Here is a 21,906-nt window from a genome sequence, read left to right as displayed (position 1 = left end):
CTTTGAAAAAAAACTCTATAGAACACTAGCTTTATTAGTGAACTAACAAATCACCTTATGAATCCAGGAATATTCACTACTGCCTAAAGAATCTTTAGATGTTAAGTACCATGTCCCAAGGTACGAAAATAAATTCCAGACCTTACATTAAGGGATCTCCATTCATACAGATGGAAACAAGCAGGTAAGGGCATCTCAGTACATAATAGCTGTGTAACAGGCGCAGGAGACTCTAGGAAAACAGCCAGACCACACCTAACTGGTCAAGAAAGGAGCTGAGGGTCTCATTCAAGAAGTGACATGTGAGCCCACTCCTGACAGATGAGTGGATAGGCGTAAGTAACATGAGCAAAGCAAAACAAAGCAACAGTGAGGGTTGCAGGTCTGGGGAAGTGAGCGAGGCCTCTCGGTGTAACCTGAGCAGATGGCGGATGGTAAATAACGGAAAAGTCAGAGGAAGTAGGTAGGGAACTAGAGCCAGTGGGAAGCCTGGAATTGATATTATCTTTGGCACGTTGGGCCATTCTAGGTTGTTTGAATCACCATCTTGATTTGGATGTGAAACGTGGCAACCTAGAGGCAGAGGAACAGGAGACAAATTTAGGTTGAGAGAGACAAGGGCTTGGCCACAGCCAGGGCTTGATGGCAAAATGTCAGGGGAGAAGAATTTGGGTTCATTATTGGATTACTGATTTAGAGTAAGTGATGGGCCAGTCAAAGATGGAACACATGAGAGAGGAAGACAGATTTTAGAAGTTCTTTACCATGCCTTCTGGTTAAGACATCTAGATAAACTTTACCTACCTAATGGGCACAAAGGCTTTATGTCAGGTTGTCACTATAATGTCTGTTATAAGACTGGCATTTACCACCAACGTCCATCCAGTGATGGCATGAGGGCTTATGTGGGTGAGTACGGTTTATTCCAGTCCTGAAAATGAAATAGTCATCTCCTGTGTAGGTAGACTCTTAGCCTCCTAACCTTCCCACAGTGGTTTCAATGTGTGGTCAAGGACCAGCAGTGTCAGCATCATCTGAGAATTCATTAGAAGTGCAAACCTGGGCCCTACCTTAGACCCCCTGGATCAGAATCTCTGGGGCGTGGGGCCCAGCATTGAGTTTTAACAAGCCCTCCAGGGGATTCTGAGGTAAACTGGAATTTGAGAATCACCGATTTCGCAGTTCATCACCCAGAAAAACTAATAACTTCCAAAGACTATCAGGAGGGCCTTTGCTCTGAGTTGACCAATATGCCTTAGACAAGAAAATCAAGCACAGTATTCCTCCTAGAAAAAGACCTGCTGAGGATACTCTAGCAGCATTTTAAAAAAATTAAAATGGGGAAGGGAAGGAAGGTTCTATCTCAACAATAAAGCTGTGTTAGGAGAGTGTCATCTTGACAAGGAAAACTACCTAATTCTGGATTAAACTACCGTCCAAGTTACAAATCAACAGAATATTCTAGAAGGAAGTAGTCCTGAGTCAGGCGTTCTAGTTTGTATGCAGGTTCAGTAGCACAGTATCTGGAGGCAAACTGCCCAGGTTCAAATTTTAGTTCTGCCCAGAGCGATCTTAGGCAAGTACTGTACTTCCCTTCCCCGGACAGGTTTCCTGATGTATAAAAGGGGAACGGTAGCGCTGACCGTGTTAGACTGAAAACTAAATGAACTGAGAGACGGAAGTCTTGGAGCAGTGCTTAGCTAATAAAAATAAATTAAATTATCCTCAAGATGATCCTTAAGATGATCTCAATCTGATATAAGTGGAAAAAACTTCTGACAATTGAACTGTAAGATATACTTTTTCAGTGAATAAGAAGGATTAACCTAAGTATTTAATGGTTTTTCATTGGTTGCCACGTCGTTCTTACAGTGCTTTCAGAGGCTGACGTTAAGGCCGGAAGACAACCTTTGTGCTTGATATTTTAGTGGCCCTGTCACTTAGTGTAGTTCCTCTTACTAACCTTCTCCCTTGTAGGAAAACTTTGCTGACTCGGAAATCTGCTTGTCCTAAAACAAGTTTTGCCTATGAATAGAAAGATTGGCATCAAAGTGGCAAGCAGTAGAAGTGAGCCGGACTAAAAATAAATGCCCTTGGCGGCCCCAGAGTGCCAAAACAAATGGACTGAAGAAATTCCAGGAGCTGATAACACCCACATGCTCAAGCAGTGAGGAGGGGTGTGAGAGATTTGAATACTTGGCCCTGCTAGTCCCAGCAGGGTGGCAGCGGGAGCCCGTCTGAGCAAGTCGAAATTCATGTCTGAGCCTGATGCCCAGAAACATCTCATATTCTGGGCATTCCTGTTGGGTGCTCCTCCTGCAAAGGTGCGGCTGGGATCCCTACAGGGAAATTTGTAGCCCACTGTGAAGGCATGATGTTTTACTTTAAGGTCTGTGCAGTTGTTACTGAAGCTTACATATTGTTCTTCCATGTTAACCCTTGCAGGGGCAATTAGACAACAGCAGGCTGACTTCTATTTGCATTAAAAAACAAAAAAACAAACAAAAAAACCCCTGAGTTTCTTGGACCCAGTGACCTGCCAGCATGTCTGGGTAGCAACGTTAACTATTTAGGTAAGCAAGGCTCCTGGGACATGGGGGCCTTGAAGTAAGTGTGCATAGTCTGAATCCATCTGTTAAGTGATAGTGTAAGTGAGTGATCCTTGGACACTTCTGGGCATTCATTTATTACAATTTTAAATAGCCACATCTGTAACTAGGTATAAGTGATTTACCACGCCCTGACCCGAAGTGGCAGGAATATTTTAAGTATTAGAGCTAGAAGGAAACCTAGATCTAGTCCAACAGTTTAATTTCTTAAAGCAATAGAACTCTTTTCAAATTCTTACACAAACTCTGATAGTCAAAAGGAAACCTTCCAGCTCCAAACAGAGGTAGAACACCCAGGTTCCCACTGTCATGGCATTTCCCCCCAATTCATCTATCCCTTTGTCCCTAAGGTATCCCTGTGAACCCTATGGAACCCACTAAAAATCACATTTACTCCAACTTTTCACCTTTCTGAGCAGACAGACTCTGGAATATAGAGTGCTTCTACTTCTAAGGTTATTTTTTGAGGCATCATTGGCTTTGGCCGAGCCTACGAATAAAAAGAACCTTGGGTGTAGATGGTTTCCAGCTCAACCTGTTCCCTTTATTAAAGTATAATACTGAACTTGAGACTTAACTGTCATGGATGGAAATAGACTACAGGTCCACAATCCTGTAATCCCCAGAGCTTTGGAAACCAAAAGCTTCTTAACTCATGTGGTGCTTTAGAGTCTCTCGAGCTCTATCTATACGGCAGCCCTCCCAGTTGGACAAAGGTGTAAATGTAGAATCTTTCTGAAACTTGGTCAGAAACCCCACAGTGTTGTAGTCAGGTGGCTGAGGTCTCACAACTCTGCATGCTACAGGGAATTAACAGAACTAGGAAGCACTTTCTGCCCAGTAACAATCTCCGGGAAAGTGCTGAGGAAACGAAGAGACCTGGCCATAAAGTGTAAGGTCATCATCCGCCTCATTCTAAAAGGTTCTTTATAAAGACCCCACCCCCATCTCACTCCTTTTTTAAAACCAGTAGGGACATTTAGGAGCATATTGTACTCTTAACCTCAACTGTTCCCCCTTCCTAATGCAGGGTCGTGTGTGTGTCATGGACAGGCAGAAGCTTGGGTGAAATGGAAATATCTGAGATAAGTGAAGAAACTAAACTCCTTTTTTCTCTTTGGTTAATGGAATAAACACAAAAAACATACTTCTGTCTGTCTTGAGCCTACTCAATATTGACTCTAGAAGCAGCATTTGCCTGGATTTTAATATCACTTGTTGTTGTTGATAGCTTGCATGTAACAACTACATTCAGAGACCATCTTTAAGGCAATACTGGACCGACTAATCATCAGCCTTAGGATATTTTGTGCTCGTATTTTATCCCAGGCCAGCTTGAGTATCTATAAAATCTGTAGCTTCAAAACTCATATTTTAAAGAGCTCTTCTAGGTTCCTTACTCTGAATTGGAAAATCATCATTAGACATTTTTAAGTCTCTGTCCAAGTTTTATTATGTGGTTACCTTTTTGACAGTGTAGATATCAACGTCTGTACAGTATCCTGACTATTCTTTCCAAGTATATTTATATCTATGTACTCTGACTACAAATTGTTCTTTTTCGACTTCTCAAATAAAGTACTCAAAGTAGATTTTTATCACTCCCACAGCCCTCAAAGGTAGTGGGGATATAGAACTACAACCAATGGCCCCTGGAACAGGTACCCCAGCACTGAGTATAGTGAGACTGTATTGAGACTACAGTGATGATTGGTAGAAGGCAAAAGGCAGCCAGGTATTTCAGATTTGGTCTAGCAGTATAAAAACTAGCAGGTGCTATTCCCTGACAATAACCTCCACCCTCCCTTCATTTTGTCTTCTAAATCCCTAGTATCTTATACCCAATAAAATATTTGTGGAGTGAATTAACAGTATGAAATGTAGGTAGGAAAGCCATCAAATCATACTGCTTTGTATCTGCGTCCTAGCTTAACTAAACTTTTGGGAGCAGAGTGATACATATAGGTTTTAAATGAATGCATTCATTTAATACCTAAGAAGGTAACCACACCGGTATTGTATAGACCAAATTTTAATCTGCCTGGGAATTAGTCATAAAGCATAGAATGCTCCCAGGCAGTAGGGAGTAGCTGATAGTAGGGACGCCAACAAGAGTATTGTGTACATAATGCAAAAGTTCCAGTCTGTGTTTGCCACTGTAGCATCTGTTCTTATGCCAGCATGTCACAGCTGCAGATGCTGAAAGGTGGCAGGAAATCATAAGGCTCTCTGCTTGGAAGGCCTCCATAAGTAATCTGCATGAACTATATGGCTCCACCGGGTTTCTCAAATGTTTGCAGTATGTTTGCAATGAGTAACCAAATCTTTGCCTTTTATCTCAAAGAAATCACATCCTCCAGAACAGACCTGCTCATGATAGGAAACACCTGAACGTTAGCTGGCCCGTATCAGGCAAAAAATAAATAAATAAGTGTGCTATTTAAAAGAATTAGTTCATATCATTGTGTGAATTAAATATCCATACATTGAGCATAGGAAAACTGAGGTGCAGGGAAATAGAATCCAAGTCTGTGGCTCTATCTTACTTTGCTTTTCTCCCATCACTAAATTAAAAATGATCTACATTTGCCCCTTAACTCAGGGTCCCCAACTCCTGGGCCATGGCTGGTACTGGTCTGTGGCCTGTTAGGAACCGGGCCACATAGGAGATGAGCGGCAGGTGAGCGAGCGAAGCTTCATCTGTATTTGCAGCCGCTCTCCAGCACTAGCACCACCACCTCAGCTCCACCTCCGATCGTCAGGCATTAGATTCTCATAGGAGCACCAGTCTCTGGTGCCAAAAAGGTTGGGGACTGCTGCCTTAACTGTACCTTTTTGATACTTTTAATCTTATATTGGAGTCATTTTGCAAATATGCCTTTTCCCAATCAGACCTCAAGTTCTAAGATGGGGAACCATGTATTAAACCTCTGCATCTCCCCTTTCCTTGCCACCCCTTCTAAATCTCCTTTACCTTGCTTGTAATAGGAGCATCATTCATGAATAACAGTATGGAATGTGAGCCAGAAATGCCATTAAAGGATTAAGATTTTGCTCTGTGGTTATAGCCACACACATGATTTAAATAACAGAAATGAGTCCAGAGGCAGATGAAAATGCCCCGATGGTCTCTGGACAATATAGGTTCTTTCTATCTTGGTCTGGCTACCTTGGCCCAAGATCACTATTCCAGCCACCATGCCCCATTTTCGGAAACCAGAAAGGAATAAAGGAAAGGAAAATGGATCCCCTGGCTCTTTGAGGATATTTCCTAGAAATTATATATACCATTCCTGCTTACATTCCATTAGCCAGAACTTGGTCTTATGGCTCTGCCTCAGTGCGAGAGAGGCTGAGAAATCTCGTCTTATCTATATGGTGTGTGCCCAGTTGAGAACTCAATTAATGTCAGCCATTGTGTCAAGACCCATCTAGCTCTGCCCCCCAGAATGTTGTAGCCTGCTGAGTCTGCAGCCATCCTCAGAGGATATGGGTTTTGGGTAACTATCATCTCTAATTTACCACCCAGGTATCCCAGGCTTAGCTAAGTGTCCTCTCCTGATTTTAGGAAGAAACGCCAAGTGTGAATCTTCCCAATTCCAGTGTACGAATGGCCACTGCATCCCGCTGCTGTGGAAATGTGATGGGGATGAAGACTGTGCTGACGGCAGTGATGAAATGAACTGTGGTGAGTAAGATTGACAATTTTACTTGTCAATGCATTTTATTGAAAAGTAATATTATCTTAATTTCTACAAATGTATCGAGATTCTGAAAACAAGATCCATTTCTAAGATTTGTTTTGAACCAGAGTCCAAGGATTCTGTACTTCCTGGTCCAGAGAAATATAATGGGATGTTTGACATGGGGCTATCAACATGAGTACAGAATGTCGAGGATAAAGTAGAGTTTCTTTCAAATGACAGGACCTGGTTTACCTTAGGTCAAGCAAACATTTGGTATAGGAAGCTAGGAGAAGGGAGAGAAGGACCAGAAGTGGAAATAGAAGACTGCTTCGAACACACTTTGTTTTAAATTCTCAAATGGCTCTGATCCCAAAAAAGAAAGCAAGCAAGCCACGGACAATATGAAATCCCCTAATATTTCAGGGGGCTAATTAACTCCTGCCATAGAAACTACAAGCCAGCACAGATCAAAGATCACATATGAATTCTTTTTCAATTATCTGCCTACAATAGATACTAATTCTAAAGCATTAGGCAGGGTAGAAGACATCTCTTGCAAGAGAATGGGGATATACTATTATACCTGTTGATTGGTGTTTATCAAAAGGTCATTGTGAGAAATGCCTGTGTATTCAATCTGTGTAACCTCGTGTCACACCAGAACAGCTGAGAACTACATGTCAAGATGACATTTAGTTACCTTGACTACATGCTGAAGTTTGCTTTACGGTCCCTTTATTTTATGTTGTAAAAATCTTGAAACAATGTTGTGTGAATGTCGGTGATAATATTGTCATTTGCCTTTGAAAAGATGTTATCTAAAGATGTCCACTGTACAAACAAGAAACAAGGAAAATAAAAGCTTACTGTAGATTTCATCAGCTGCTCATCTGTGTGCCATTACCTACTTCTTCACGTACCGTTACTGAAATATTATAGTGTAAACATTGTGGCAGACTGCCCTATGCTTGAGCTCTCAGAATACTGTGGATGTTTTCATGCCAATATGTGGATTAATAGCTCATTTGGAAGCACAGGAAGTCTATTCTATAGACTCAGGGAAGAAACTTCTCTCCAGTTTCAGGACCAACCATAGTTCTCCTATGCAATACTTTCCCATTATTTGCATTCCAACATTAAGATTTTTATCTACTCTATAAGACATTGAGTTCCATGCTATTTCTGGGTTACCTAGGTAATATAATTTCCTCATTAAATATCCCACTGGTAGGACCTCACTCTTGTCAGCTGTTCTCTTGGTGTAAGTAGCAATTCTTCCTCTATTCTAAACTTATATATTTGGCAAAACCCATTGCTTTTTCTTAGAAAGTAATTATTCTCTATGTTTAGGTGTCTTCTTTTACCATCTGACTGATTAAGTGAAAGCTAACCTGGGCCATCTTAGGGGTCATCACTGGCTTTTCCTAAAATAGTATCTGCATGAATAACGTCTAGCCACATGGCAGAAGGGTTGGAAGAGGTAAAGAGGAGGCAGATGTATATACAATCAAGATCACGGAAGGTGGGAACAGTTAAATATATTTTTGGCCAGAATTTGTCTCTGCCTCCCATGTGTGAAAATAGAGAAGGAAAGTGGGAGGCACTTTCCTTCAGGGGGGCACTGAATGCTTATTTTGAGATGTTACTCCATGGAAGAGAAAAGCTACACAATAACTTAAAACTTATAAAGCTACTTTCTATTTTTTCGGGCCAACCTCTTGATATTGAACTTGGTTACAGTTTCAGCAGGGCTCTTTCAAGCATTTCAACTTGCATATTTTGTCAGCTTAAGCTTGGATGGCACAAGCCATGTGTTTCTGTTGGTTTCAGTAACTTATTCTGTGTTAGGCTGAGCTGATTAATCAGTATCTGATACCCTAAATCTGTAACGGGTAGTTCTCTTCCCCTGTGGTACATTTAAATTTCTATCCATCTCTCAAGGCCCAGTTCAAATAGCTTTTCATTACCCTTGCAGTCTATGCTCAGAATGGAGAGAACTCTAGCAATTTTTCTGTCCCTATCTATCTTTTGCTCACTTTGTAGTAAAGCCAATCCTTTTTAGCCCTGTAATAGTTTATACTTCTTAAAATCATGTGGTCTCTTTACAACCATTCCCTACCCCCTCTTTTGCTAATTCTGAGGAATATCACAGGTAGAATTATAGCAACTGGCTCTACAGACCCTGTGACATCTTCCTACATGCTCAGGAGAACAGAGGCCTTCAGTATCACTTAAACGTTCACACTGGGATTTGAATGATTTTAGGAACAGATGTGACTGTAAGAGCTGATGTGACCTTTATTGTTTCTTTGGCTACCTAATTCAAGGAGATTATCCTTATCAGATCATCATAATTCCTCATCTTGAGTTCTAGAAATTGACTATAATCACTATCTCCTGCTTTGTAATACCAGAGGCTAAACCAGAGTGGCCCACAAGTAAAAGACACTCGAAACTCAGAGTTGTACCTGGCTTAAACCCCTGACTTGAAGCAATCTCTTTCAAATTTTCAGCAAATTTCCAGCTTTTAGCTGATTTATCATTACAGAATATGTTAGAGAAAAACGTTTTAAACCATAAATTCAGACAGAAAGTATAGGCACATAGGCAAGGAAGAACGTAGTCCAAGAAAAATGAGCCTAGAACACCCTATGTGGTTACTTTTCAAGACTCTTTTTACTTTCTGACTTCCTCATGGGAGGGCGACCAAGCTGCCTGGTTTGCTTACGAAAGTCCTGGTTTATGCTTATCTTCCTGGTATAATTAACCATGTCCCCTTTCTATTGAGATTACCCCAATTTGGACAACCAATTGCATGTACACCCTAATTGTAGGAGAAAAGGCCTGCCCTAGTAAGAGTTAGTAGCAGAACTGATACCTTGTTATAGGCTGTTTTAACTTGTCAGTTATGGGTTCTGGTAGCTTCCTTAGGCACTTCAGTGACTTTGAGCTGGTTGGTGTTAGTCTGTTCCGGATTCTAAACTTTACCTGTCTTACACTTGGGTTTTAGCTTTCTCTATTTCTTAGTGGCTGGGTTCCTCTGCCCCAATAGACCTATAGGGGTGACTATTCAATAATGGGGTTTGGCCTTCTTCTAGCTCTACACTAAACCCATGCGTTGTTAAGATATGCCCCTAGAACAATTATAGTATGATCTAAATCAGGATGGAATGTTTGGCTATTAAACTCATGAAGGACTTGAAGGCATTGGAAGAAAAGCATGAAGAAAATGAAACTATTACTTAATCTCAACATTGCAAAAAGGGTTGTAAGGTAGCCTCGAGTTGTAAGGTAATGGGACATCTTTGTCTTCAGTATCCTCCAACTCTCTCAAATGAGCACTTCTCCTCTGGGATCAGCGGAGATTTTTCTAAGGTTCTCCTAGATATTGGCAGTTGGTGCTTTGGGAGTAAAACATATCAAAATGCAGCTTTTCCCTCAGTGGGAATATAGAATTCTTGGGTCAGCAACTTCAACTTTAACCCTGCAAATAAACTTTTGTAGTGAAGAAGACATGTGCTGCATCTGACTTTGTGTGCAACAATGGCCAGTGTGTCCCCAGCCGATGGCAGTGTGATGGGGATCCTGACTGTGAAGATGGTTCTGATGAAAGCCCGGAACAGTGCTGTGAGTGTGACTTGCTTTGGACTTGAACTTTTCCAAGCTGTTCTGTGTCTCATAGCTCTGAGTATTGTATAATTCAATACTTGGTGTTAGCTTTGCTTTGACTCCCTTAAAGTGTAGATCAATTGACTCCAAAGTCAGTCAGGTCATTAGCAGTTGATCAGTGTCCTTTAAAGAATATTCTCTCTAGTCTAACAAGACTGACGTTCTCTTGGGTAGCTTCACTATTGAATATTTAAGACTGAAGCCAGCAGATTTCATTAAGAACTCCTTGGCTAGGTGCACAGATTTCAAATGTTTAATAATGATGACTCTGAGCAGATGGTACTCTGGTCCTGGAAGCTAAGTCAAGACGTGAGGGTCCCCCATGGGCCAAGTATAAGCTTTTAAATGCACAGCTTCTCATGTTATGAAAAAAATCTATTACTGAAGGGGTAAAATGACTAGAAGTAGGGTGATATAGTGATTTTGAACAAACATGTAACCTAAAGTTGTTGAAACAGGGAGCTTATAGCTTGTTTTTAAATAAAAGAAACTTCATAGCTATACAAATACATATCTGTGTCCTTAGGCTATGTTCAGGAAAAAGGTCTGCTAGATCACAGAAGAGGATGATTTGGGATTATTTGAATGTCAAGGTAAAGAAAAAGAGTTCATTTTGAGGCAGCGGAGACCTGTTGAAGCACTAAAAGTGGAGGACTAACAGGAACAAAGTTTTGGTCTGGAAAATGATTACCAAAAAAAGTCAAGCACAAAGGAAAATAACTGTGTGATATCAAATTTCTAGGCAAGAAGTGAGAAGATTCCTAAGAATATTGGTCCAGGCAGGTGAGCTACCACAGGTCAAGTCAGGTTCCATAAAGATCGTGCCCCAAGTTTTAGTGGAAGATGACCTAGAAAAGTCAAGAAGTGGAGGATATCCCTACTTTGCAAGATATAAATCTAAGGGAGTTTGTGAAGGATACCTGTAAAGGAATCTAGAAGGAAGTCTCTGTAGGTGTTAGACCGTCTGGCCTTTAATGAAGTCAGGATTAGATATCTGGGTGTGCCATTTGACATCCAACAGATAAATAATGGCCAAGGAGCAGGCCAGCCAATAAACCTAACTATGCCAAGTGAAACAAAAGCCAGGACTGGGCATGCCACGGAACCTTGAAGAAATAACACGGTCAGGGCTCTCACGTACTGCCAGGTGGCATAGGTTGGTATGACTTCTAAGCAATGGAGCTGGTGCAGGATGTACCCAGGCTTTAACTAGTAAGTCGAATCTCAGCAGTATGCTAGGCCACTGAGTTATAGGTGTTACCACCACCAAGCAGCACAAGAGCAACTTTGCACTGATGAGTTTGGAGGCTCTTTTGAGACTGTATATCATCAACAGATATGAGAACATGCCGCATAAATTCAATCAGCTGTGGCGCCCATTCTACTCAGTGTATCCCAGTGTCCTGGAGATGTGATGGTGAAAATGATTGTGACAGTGGAGAAGATGAAGAAAACTGTGGTAAGAAGATCAGTGTTGAGTGGCTTATCCCAAAGGCCCTTTTGCTCAAAGAAGGGTGGGCAGGGGAAGCTAACTTAAGCATGAAGATGCAGTTACGTTGACTCGCTTTTCAGTGACTTTACTATCTGCTCAACTACTTGTCCTTCATAACTGCCCTAAAAGTCTGAAAGAAGTTCATGTAGTAATCAACCACTACTTGCTTTGGTGTTTCTTTTAGACAAATAGAAATAAGAAGGTAAGTCATTCGAGGCACTTAAATTTAGAAATAGCTCAGTGAAGCACCAATCATATGGGTTTTTACCTCTGTTAGGACAAAGCTAATGGGCCTTCCTTACTTTGGCTTAATAAAACTAGAAGGGGACCAGGGCCAGCAAACACATTCCTAGGTCTAAACTGGATCTGCTTATTGTAATAAATTAGTTGAGTATCATACAAGCATTTCTTAGCCCCAAAACTAGATTCTGTTTTAACCCTTGCAAAAGTTAAACAGGCACAGAAGTGTTAATTAACATCTTGCTAGCAGATACCCAAGACAACCCTACCCAACTCGTGGTACCTTTGTCTCCTGTCACAGTTTCTACTTGTAAAAGCCAACTGCTTCCTCTCATGCTTCTGTTCCTGGAAAATGTGTAATAAATGCTACATGTTAAAGGTGAGGCCCTGGGAAAATCTCTAGGTTGAACAAACATTGCTTTGCTCTTTCATTGCTATCACGTTTTTTTATAGGGCCTCTAAAAATACAGCTTCCAAGTCTGACAAGCGTGGGCCACCTGATGCAGTCATGTACAAGTGGGCTGAGGGCACTTGCAGTTGAAATAACAGTCTTGCGTGTAGAAGTCACCTTCTGAGGGCAATACTACTGCACCTAGTCCAATGAGTTTTGGTGTTTAATTCTAGAATTGAGCTTTATGTATTAGTAAGCCCTGGAGCTGCCAAGTGTTTCCTTCTTAAATCTAGACTTTGCTTCCCAAGAGAGTCAATGGTCTCTACCTTAATTACCACCAAATTGTGACCTTAATTCATTTGGCCAGAATTTTTTTAAATTAATTTGTTTAATTGAAGAAATGATTTTTTTTTTTTTTATATACCTACTCCCACCCCCGTACCCTGGTAACCACTAGTCTATAGTCCATGTCCATGAGTCTCATTTTGTTTGTCCTGTTCATTTGTTGCTTTTAGGTTTATATCCCACATATAAGTGATGTCATGTGATTTTCAACTTTTTCTGTCTGGCTTATTTTGCTTAGCATGATTATCTCAAGGTCCATCCATGTTGTCGCAAATGGCAGTATTTCATCTCTTCTTATGGCTGAGTAATATTCCATTGCATATATGTACCGCAGCTTCTTTAGCCAATCATCTATCGTAGGACACTTCGGTTGCTTCCATGTCCTGGCCACTGTGAATAATGCTGCTTTGAACATCGGTGTGCAAATATCTTTTTGGATATGGGTTTTCAAATCTTCGGCGTATATACCCAGTACAGGGATTTCTGGATCATATGGTAGATCAATTCTTAGTTTTTTGAGGAACCTCCATACTGTTTTCCATAGTGGCTGTACCAATTTGCAGTCCCACCAGCAGTGTATGAGGGTTCCATTTTCTCCACATCCTCTCCAACCTTTGTTATTACTTGTCCTGTTGATTATAGCTATTCTAACAGGTGTGAGATGGTATCTCATTGTGGTTTTGATTTGCATTTCCCTAATAGCTAGTGATGTTGAGCTCTTTTTATATATTTGTTGGCCATTTGTATGTCCTCTAGGGAGAAGTGTCTGTTCAGGTACTCTGGCCATTTTTTGATTGGATCTTTTTTGTTGTTGTTGTTATTGAATTGTATGAGTTCTTTGGATATTTTGGATATTAGGCCCTTATTGGAGGTGTTGCTTGCAAATATATTTTCCCATTCGAATGGCTCTCTTTACCTTGTTGACAGTTTCTTTTGCTGAGCAGAATCTTTTTAGTTTGATGTAGTCCCATTCATTTATTTTTTCTTTTACTTCCCTTGCCTTTGAGGTCAAATTCATAAAATCCTCTTTAAGTCCAAGGTCCTTGCATTTAGTTTCTATGTTTTCTTTTATGCATTTTATTGTTTCAGGTCTTATAGTCAAGCCCTTAATCCATTTTGAGTTAATTTTGGTGTGTGGTGATAGACAATAGTCTAGTTTCATTCTTTTGCAGGTGACTTTCTAGTTTTCCCAGCACCATTAATTGACGAGGCTTTCCTTCCTTCATTGTATGTTTTTGGCTTTTTTGTCGAAAATTATTTGCCCATATAAGTATGGGTTTATTTCTGGACTGTCAGTTCTGTTCCACTGGTCCGTGTGTCTGTTTTGCTGTCAATATCATGCTGTTTTGATTACTGTTGCTTTGTAGTATAATTTGAAGTTGGACAGAGTGATGCCTCCAGCCCCATTCTTTTTTCTCAGGATGGCATTGGCAATTCGGGATCTTTTGTGCTTCCATACAAATCTGATGATTTTTTGTTCCATTTTTTTAAAAAATGCATTTGGCCAGAATTTGAGTCAAAGTACAAACTGCCTACTCTGATTAGCTTATCATCATAAGCATACCTGGCTGCTAGATTGTGATTGTAGCCCTAGAAGTGATTTTCTAAAACATTTACGTTTTTAAGACCTGTTATTCCTGATCCTCATTTGAAGGATCAGCAGAGAAGGATATGTGTATGGTGGTGTAACATAATGGCTTCTTTTTGGTAATAGTGTCATAATGCTTATTATATGTTTGCCTGAATACCTGATGCATGATAGTCTCAGTTAATGATGTGGTCTGGCCTGATGAGCAGTGTATCCATTTAAAGATAACTCAGTCTCTGCCTTCCATAATGAAATTCCTTGTTATAGTTTAAGTTACTGATCACTATTCCTATAAGAGTCAATTGTGATTCTCATCTCGAATTAATTTCTAGTCTTCAACTCCCTTCTTAGTCCTTTATTTCTGTTCGTATTCCATCTTTTACGTAGTGAGACAATTTCCTAGTATTCCAGGAACTTGGATATAATTCTACTTTAGCTTTTAAGGTAAGCTAGAAAGCTAGGATTCATGATCAAAGATCTGCAGGTTAGATTTTGGGACAAGAGTCATGAAAGGACCAGTCCTGATACCCTTTCAGTGGGGCATCCTCTCTCTCAATAGGCAACATAACGTGTAGCTCTGACGAGTTCACTTGCTCCAGTGGCCGCTGTATCTCCAGGAATTTTGTATGCAATGGCCAGGATGACTGTAATGATGGCAGTGATGAGCTCGACTGTGCCCCACCATCTTGTGGCGCCCATGAGTTCCAGTGCAGCTCCTCCTCCTGCATCCCCATCAGCTGGAAGTGCGACGATGATGCTGACTGCTCAGACCAGTCTGATGAGTCCCTAGAACAGTGTGGCCGCCAGCCAGTGATACACTTCAAGTGCCCAGCCAGTGAGATCCAGTGTGGCTCCGGTGAGTGCATCCACAGGAAGTGGCGATGTGATGGGGATCCTGACTGCAAGGATGGCAGCGATGAGATCAACTGTCGTAAGTAGCTTTCTTGTCAGTATGGCATGTTCGGTTCTCCATGTATCAACTGCGGACAGTTTGGCTGGCTTCATTTCCTGGTGTTCCCTCCCTCTGTAGCTTCTCGAACCTGCCAACCTGACCAATTTGAGTGTGAGGATGGTAGCTGTATCCATGGCAGCAGGCAGTGTAATGGAATCCGAGACTGTGTCGATGGTTCTGACGAAGTCAACTGCAAAAATGGTAAGGGTCTCTCCTTGTGGGTTAGTCAAGGGGCTGCTCCGATCAGACCCACTAATGGAATCTCTTGTCTGTGTTTCTCTTTGTAGTCAATCAGTGCTTGGGCCCCGGCAAATTTCTGTGCAGAAGTGGAGAATGCATAGATGTCAGTAAAGTATGTAACCAGGAGCAGGACTGCAAGGACTGGAGTGATGAGCCCCTGAAAGAATGTCGTAAGTGAAGGGGTTGCTTGAGGACAGAGTCAGGAAGGATAATTAGGCCCAGCATAACTATGCTGTCTGGACCCTGCATAATGTCTGGTTAAATTACTTTTAATGAATGAAGTTCAATTGTTGGACTCGAGAGTGAATTTTTATGACTTAAAAGCCCAAACAGTGACAAACTAGATCATAATTTACGTCCTTAAAAATAACTGATTTGTAATAGAGAAACCTGACCAAATACTGCTTAACCAGCTGGTAACTAACTGGCTAAGAAGATTGGGTCTATTATTTCTTCCACTATGCTCTTAAGATGCATATCTATAAGACATATTTTTAGCTCTTGGAAAAATCATAAGTTTGGCCAGACTAACTAGATAAGTTATTGCAGATAGACTAGAATTTAAATGTTAATAGGACAGATATCAATTTGGAATAAGCCGTCAAGTAACTCTACTTCATTTTTATTTCAGACGTAAATGAATGCTTGGTTAATAACGGTGGATGTTCCCATATCTGCAAGGACCTAGTTATAGGCTATGAATGTGACTGTGCAGCTGGGTTTGAACTGATAGATAGGAAAACCTGTGGAGGTGAGTCAAAGAAGAGAACCTAAGTCCTGGGGCTGATGGGAAAGGACGGTACATCTCTGTAGGTTATCTACGAACGGCAAGACTAATTCTAATTTCCCTCCTAGATATTGATGAATGCCAAAATCCGGGAATCTGCAGTCAAATTTGTATCAACTTAAAAGGCGGTTACAAGTGTGAATGTAGTCGTGGCTATCAAATGGATCTTGCTACTGGCGTGTGCAAGGCAGTAGGTAAATGGACTTGAACTGGTGTAGTTCCAGTACCTTTAAGTGTTTGTGAAAGGTATAGCCAGTGACTACTATAGTCAAACTAAATATGAAATTAAAATAGTACTCGAGAGCGATGCTATTAAATTCATAGTGCAATGTCATAGATCAAAGAGCGGATGATTTCCCCAGATTCCTACCTTGGTTAATTCCTTTTGTATATGATACCATGAATATCTACCAGGCTTGCTTACTTTCTGCTTCCAAAACTTGAATACAATTCAAATAAGTAACTTATTCATCAGCTGCCCTGTTGTTGAATGCCGTGATCCCAGAACTTCTTAAACAGTGGGAAGCACTTGCGGGTCCCACTGTCCCGGACTCTGGCAAAAGTCACCCTGAGGTGTTCAGCAGTGCCTTCACTTTTTAAGTGCTCCTCTGTTGGGAGGAAGTAACTTAGAAAGACCTTGCCTTCTTACAGCAAAACTAAATAAACTCGACTTCTGTCTTGCAGGCAAAGAGCCAAGTCTGATCTTCACTAATCGAAGAGACATCAGGAAGATTGGCTTAGAGAGGAAAGAATATATCCAACTAGTTGAACAGCTAAGAAACACTGTGGCTCTAGATGCCGACATTGCTGCTCAGAAAGTATTCTGGGCTGATCTAAGCCAAAAGGCCATCTTCAGGTAACTTTAGTTCCACTCTTTGTGTCTTGGCCTAAAAGCCATTGTCACTTGGCCTTTGAGAAGGTTTAGAAGAATTTTTCTTGTCTCTAGCTCCAGTCTAGCATCTAGTTCACTGAGAATAGTAAATCTAAACAATAATTCTTTAACTTTTAAATTACTATCAGTTCCTCATTGGAAACTTAACAGTTGCCTATGAAGTAAAAAATGGCTACAGCTATAAGATTATAGCAGATGACATCTTAATTTCTCCTATTTTCTCCTCTTTCTCTAGAGTTATTTAAGAACTGTTTATAGTTGCTACAAATAGAAATGGTAGTGAAGTTTTTTCTTAATGGGAACTATAGAAACTCAGATGACGGCTACTGAAACAAATAGCTTCACTTAAAAGTGTATTGTTCTTCCATATAGAATACATACCCGCAACTAGATAATCTCCATTATTGTTAATTTAGTTAAATAATTTGAGTGGTGAGCTCTGGTGTTACTAGAGTTCTTTCTGAACAAAGTTGACCATTTTGTAAGCAGAAAGTCCATTTTCCAGGCTCTGATGGTGTCAAACTCTTAAATTTCTTGTGACCTATTCTGTTTCAGTGCCTCAATTGATGATGACAAGGTTGGTAGACATGTTAAAATGATCGACAATGTCTATAATCCTGCAGCCATTGCTGTTGATTGGGTGTACAAGACCATCTACTGGACTGATGCGGCTTCTAAGACTATTTCAGTAGCTACCCTAGACGGAACCAAGAGGAAGTTCCTGTTTAACTCTGACTTACGAGAGCCTGCCTCCATAGCAGTGGACCCACTGTCTGGGTTTGTATTGTGTTTTTCATCACTTAGCCTTTTAGATGCTGTCCGTGTAGGCCAGGTGCTTTCCTCATGCCTGAAGTAGAACTGAAATACCAAGACTCATCAGCTGCCCATAACAAAGAACTGCCCAGCTCATTATGTCAGTGGTGCCACAATTGAGCAACCCAGGGAAGGCCTCATCTATATGATAGGCTCTCCCAGGGCAATATGACTGCAGGTTGACATTAAGGAAACAATGGTGATTTGATATACACCAGTGGTGTATCTGAATGCTTATGGTCCCCGCACTTCTACAAAAGTGACTTTTAATTTTTGCCTGAATGCTTTGTCATGTTAGTTCTGGGTGATCAAACCTAAATATTTGCATGAGTTGTGAGGACTTTGGTAACCACATTACCTCAAGGCTTTCATCTAAACTGCAAGTTGTTTGAAAGTCCAGTTGACATCAACAGACCTCTCTAGAAATATTTCACTGAGAGGTTTCCTAAATTGCCACTAAATAACATTAAAAAGCAGCTTAGGAAGCTAAGGCTGCAATAATCACAATTGACCCCCATGCAGCCTCGCTAGCACACGATCAGCTACTCTTGCTCTAAAACTTGTTATTCATCTTCACTCCTCTAAAAGAATTGACCTCTTATAAATGAAATATATAACGTGTGATTTGGGGCCGAAATTTAAATGTTAGACTTATATAGATTAATACCATTAATGAGCTTGTAGATTCTTAGCGTTCTCTTTTGTTTACCCAGAACATAATTCAGACTGTGAAGTGTTACTATTTGTCTTCATCAATCCCCAGTTTTCTGTTCACTCTTTGAATGTTTGTCTTAAGCCACAACTTTATTCATTCTAAACTGCTGAGGCTTATTTCTGATTTAATTCTTCCCAGCTTTGTTTACTGGTCAGACTGGGGTGAACCAGCTAAAATAGAAAAAGCAGGAATGAATGGATTTGATAGACGGCCGCTGGTGACTATGGAGATCCAATGGCCTAACGGAATTACACTTGGTATGTATGTTTATGTTCTTTCTTTCTTGCCCACAAATTCAACTGTCTTCACAGAGTTTTAACTTATCTCCATAGTTAATTCTGGACTATAGCAGACAACTCTCACAGTTCCTTCTACAGCAGGAGTTTTGGATGTGAATAACTGAGTTATACAAGTGGAATGGTGAATTTAAATTACATATTGCATAATTACTGTCCATTTCAGCCTAATATGTGACACAAACTCAGTGATTCTTGGGTCTTGGGAACTCTCAACCTAAATATTCCTGGCATAAGTGCTTTAGCCTGTTCCACATTGCAGGCTTATAACAGTTTTCTTCTGGCTCATCAGGGGAGAATAACAAAGTGCAGCCTCTCTTAAAACTTTCATTATGGAGTGACGTTTCTTCAGTCAATTATGTTAAGAATTTTTGGTGCCCCTATTAATCCCTCCAAATGACTGTGCGTACAGATTCTGCAGGCTGCTTCACATTGTGGGATCCCATTGAGAACCCCTGCTAGAAAAGTAGAATACCAGATTCCTTAGATATATTAAATGGAAACCAGAGCAATACTGACTTACTATATAATGAAATTCTTTTCCTGCCTAGACCTTATAAAGAGTCGTCTCTATTGGCTTGATTCTAAGTTGCACATGTTATCCAGTGTGGACTTGAACGGCCAAGATCGTAGGATAGTGCTAAAGTCTCTGGAGTTCCTAGCTCATCCTCTTGCACTAACAATATTTGAGGTAAGACGCATGCCTCACATCTAAGTGTATATCTTTGAGTTACTGTAGCACCTTGGGGAGAGAGAACAGGCATGGTGGAAGGGCAAAGGAGCATGACTTGAGAAAATGCTTTCACTTAAAACCTGAGACAAGTTAGATACAGATGCCTTGCCTCACTTTAAGAAATCTGAACTTGCTCGTCTTACAGTTTTACATCCAATGTCCCAGACGGCCTTAAATAGACTTAGTCCATTAAAATCACCAATAAATAATAATGACCTTAGATAGTGACTTGTGTTCATCGTATGTGTATGTGCTAATTTGGTGGTTCTGTTTTAGGACCGTGTCTACTGGATAGATGGGGAAAATGAAGCAGTCTATGGTGCCAATAAATTCACTGGGTCGGAGCTGGCCACTCTAGTTAACAACCTTAATGATGCCCAAGACATCATTGTCTATCATGAACTTGTACAGCCAACAGGTAACGTGGGGAAGCACAGCCCTTTGTGGCTACTTTAAGGGCAGCAGGATGACACCATACCTACTGGGTATCAGTAGCTCTTTAGCCACTCAACTTGCTCTAAAGTGGAACTTTTCCCTCCTGTACCCTACCTCAAACACTTTAAACCTGGTATTTGGTGTATTCTATTTCTGACTTCCTAGTGAAAGAGCTTCAGAACTTCAGTTCTCATCTTCTCTCCCAACACTTCGTTTTCAGTCTTTTATTTCAGTCTTTTCCACATCCCCTTGGCCTTGCTAAAACTACTGCACTAGCCTCTAAAGTAGCCACAAACTTCCCTTCCTTCATCCTCTTACCCCTCATGATACACCTTATATAGGCTTGTGTAGATCCTCAAACATATCTGGTCATATTGCCTCCCACTCAAAATACTTTACTGGTTCTATCTAAATGAAACCCTTAACATCAAACTAAAAAGGTTTTGCACAGTGAAGGAAACCATTGACAAAACGAAGAGACAATCTACTGAATGGGAGAAGATATTTGCAAATGATACATCCAATCAGGGTGAATCTCCAAAATATATAAAGAACTCATACAACTTAACAGCAAAAAAGGGAAACATGCCATTTAAAAAATGGGCAAAGGACCTGAATAGACATTTTTCCCAAGATAATATACAGGGAGCCAACAGCCATATGAAAAGATGCTCAACATCACTAATCAGAGAAATGCAAATCAAAACCACAGTGAGATTATCACCTCTCACCTGTCAGAATGGCCATCATCAATAAATCAACAAATAACAAGTATCAGCGGAATGTAGAGAAAAGGGAACCCTTCTGCACTGTTGGTGGGATTGTAAATTAGTGCAGCCTAATGGAAAACAGTATGGAGAGTCCTCAAAATTTAAAAGTAGAGCTGCTGTACAATCTAGCAATTCTACTTCTAGGTATTTATCTGAAGGAAAAAATAACAGTAATTCAAAAAGATATGTGCAACCCTATGTTCATTGCAGCATTACTGGTAGTTGCTAAGCTGTGGAAGTAACCTAGATGTCCATCAATAGATGAATGGATAAAGAAGATATATACATATAAATATAATTATTTATATATTATATAAATGAGATATACATAAATGGGATATAGATAGATATTATTCAGCAATAGAAAAGAATGAAATCTTTCCATTTCAACAACATGGATAGACCTAGAGGGTATTATGCTGAGTGAAATAAGCTAGACAGAGAAAGATAAATACCATATGATTTCACTTTTATGTGGAATCTAAAAAACAAAAACAAAATAAGGGAATGATCAAAACAGAAACAGACCCATAGATGTAGAAAACAAGTTGAGGGTTGCCAAAAAGGAAGGGTGGAGGATGAGAATAATTTTTTTTAAGTCTATTACATGACAAGTATAGTTTCAGGCCCTGGAGACATAAGATTGAAAAAGACTGAGCTTTAGAACCCATAGGACAGAATGCTCACACTTAGTTTCTTGAAGGACCTTGAAACACATTCATTAAAAAGACAAGAACATAGGAGTAAATTTTCATAGCTTTGGGTTAAACAATAGTTTCTAATATATGACACCAAAAGCACAAGTGGCAGAATAAATAAATTGAACTTCACCAGAATTTTACAACTTTTTTTGATTCAAAATATATGATCAAAAAGTGAAAAAAACACCCCAAAATGGGAGAAAATATTTGTATATCATAAAGCCGATGAGTCTATTATCCAGAATATATAAAGGACTCTTACTACTCAAAAACAAAAAAGCAAATATTCCAATTAAAAATGGGTAAATGATTTGAATAGACATTTCTCCAAGGAAGCTGTACATGTCCAATAAGTACAGGAAAAGATGCTCAAAACACTTGGTCACTAGGAAAATACAATGACTAAGCCACAATGAGATACACTTCATAAATTTTAAAGACACATTGCTAAAGGAAAGAAGACAGTTTGAAAAGACCATATGCTGTGTAACAGCATTTATATGACATTCTGAAAAAGGGAAAACTATAGAGATATGAAATAGATTGGTGGCT

The 21,906-nt window shown here is 40.2% G+C and overlaps 1 protein-coding gene across 2 annotated transcripts in view; it reads left to right on the top strand.

The window, feature by feature from the left end:
- Window positions 1–21,906, top strand: part of VLDLR (very low density lipoprotein receptor) — a 32,322-nt gene that overhangs the window by 5,710 nt on the left and 4,706 nt on the right. For both annotated transcript variants that reach the window (XM_039886970.1, XM_039887044.1), the window contains exons 4-16: window positions 6,178–6,297; window positions 9,800–9,922; window positions 11,301–11,423; window positions 14,580–14,951; window positions 15,051–15,173; window positions 15,260–15,382; window positions 15,844–15,963; window positions 16,068–16,193; window positions 16,684–16,855; window positions 17,447–17,668; window positions 18,558–18,676; window positions 19,267–19,406; window positions 19,725–19,866. In XM_039886970.1, coding sequence (XP_039742904.1) covers window positions 6,178–6,297; window positions 9,800–9,922; window positions 11,301–11,423; window positions 14,580–14,951; window positions 15,051–15,173; window positions 15,260–15,382; window positions 15,844–15,963; window positions 16,068–16,193; window positions 16,684–16,855; window positions 17,447–17,668; window positions 18,558–18,676; window positions 19,267–19,406; window positions 19,725–19,866 — 2,025 coding nt within the window. The remainder of the gene's footprint in view (window positions 1–6,177; window positions 6,298–9,799; window positions 9,923–11,300; window positions 11,424–14,579; window positions 14,952–15,050; window positions 15,174–15,259; window positions 15,383–15,843; window positions 15,964–16,067; window positions 16,194–16,683; window positions 16,856–17,446; window positions 17,669–18,557; window positions 18,677–19,266; window positions 19,407–19,724; window positions 19,867–21,906) is intronic.

Source organism: Pteropus medius, unplaced genomic scaffold (genome assembly GCF_902729225.1).
Source record: "Pteropus medius unplaced genomic scaffold, Ma_sr-lr_union100, whole genome shotgun sequence".
NCBI lineage: Eukaryota > Metazoa > Chordata > Mammalia > Chiroptera > Pteropodidae > Pteropus > Pteropus medius.
Note: the sequence above shows the minus strand (reverse complement) of the source record. Positions and strands in the feature narration are given on the sequence as shown.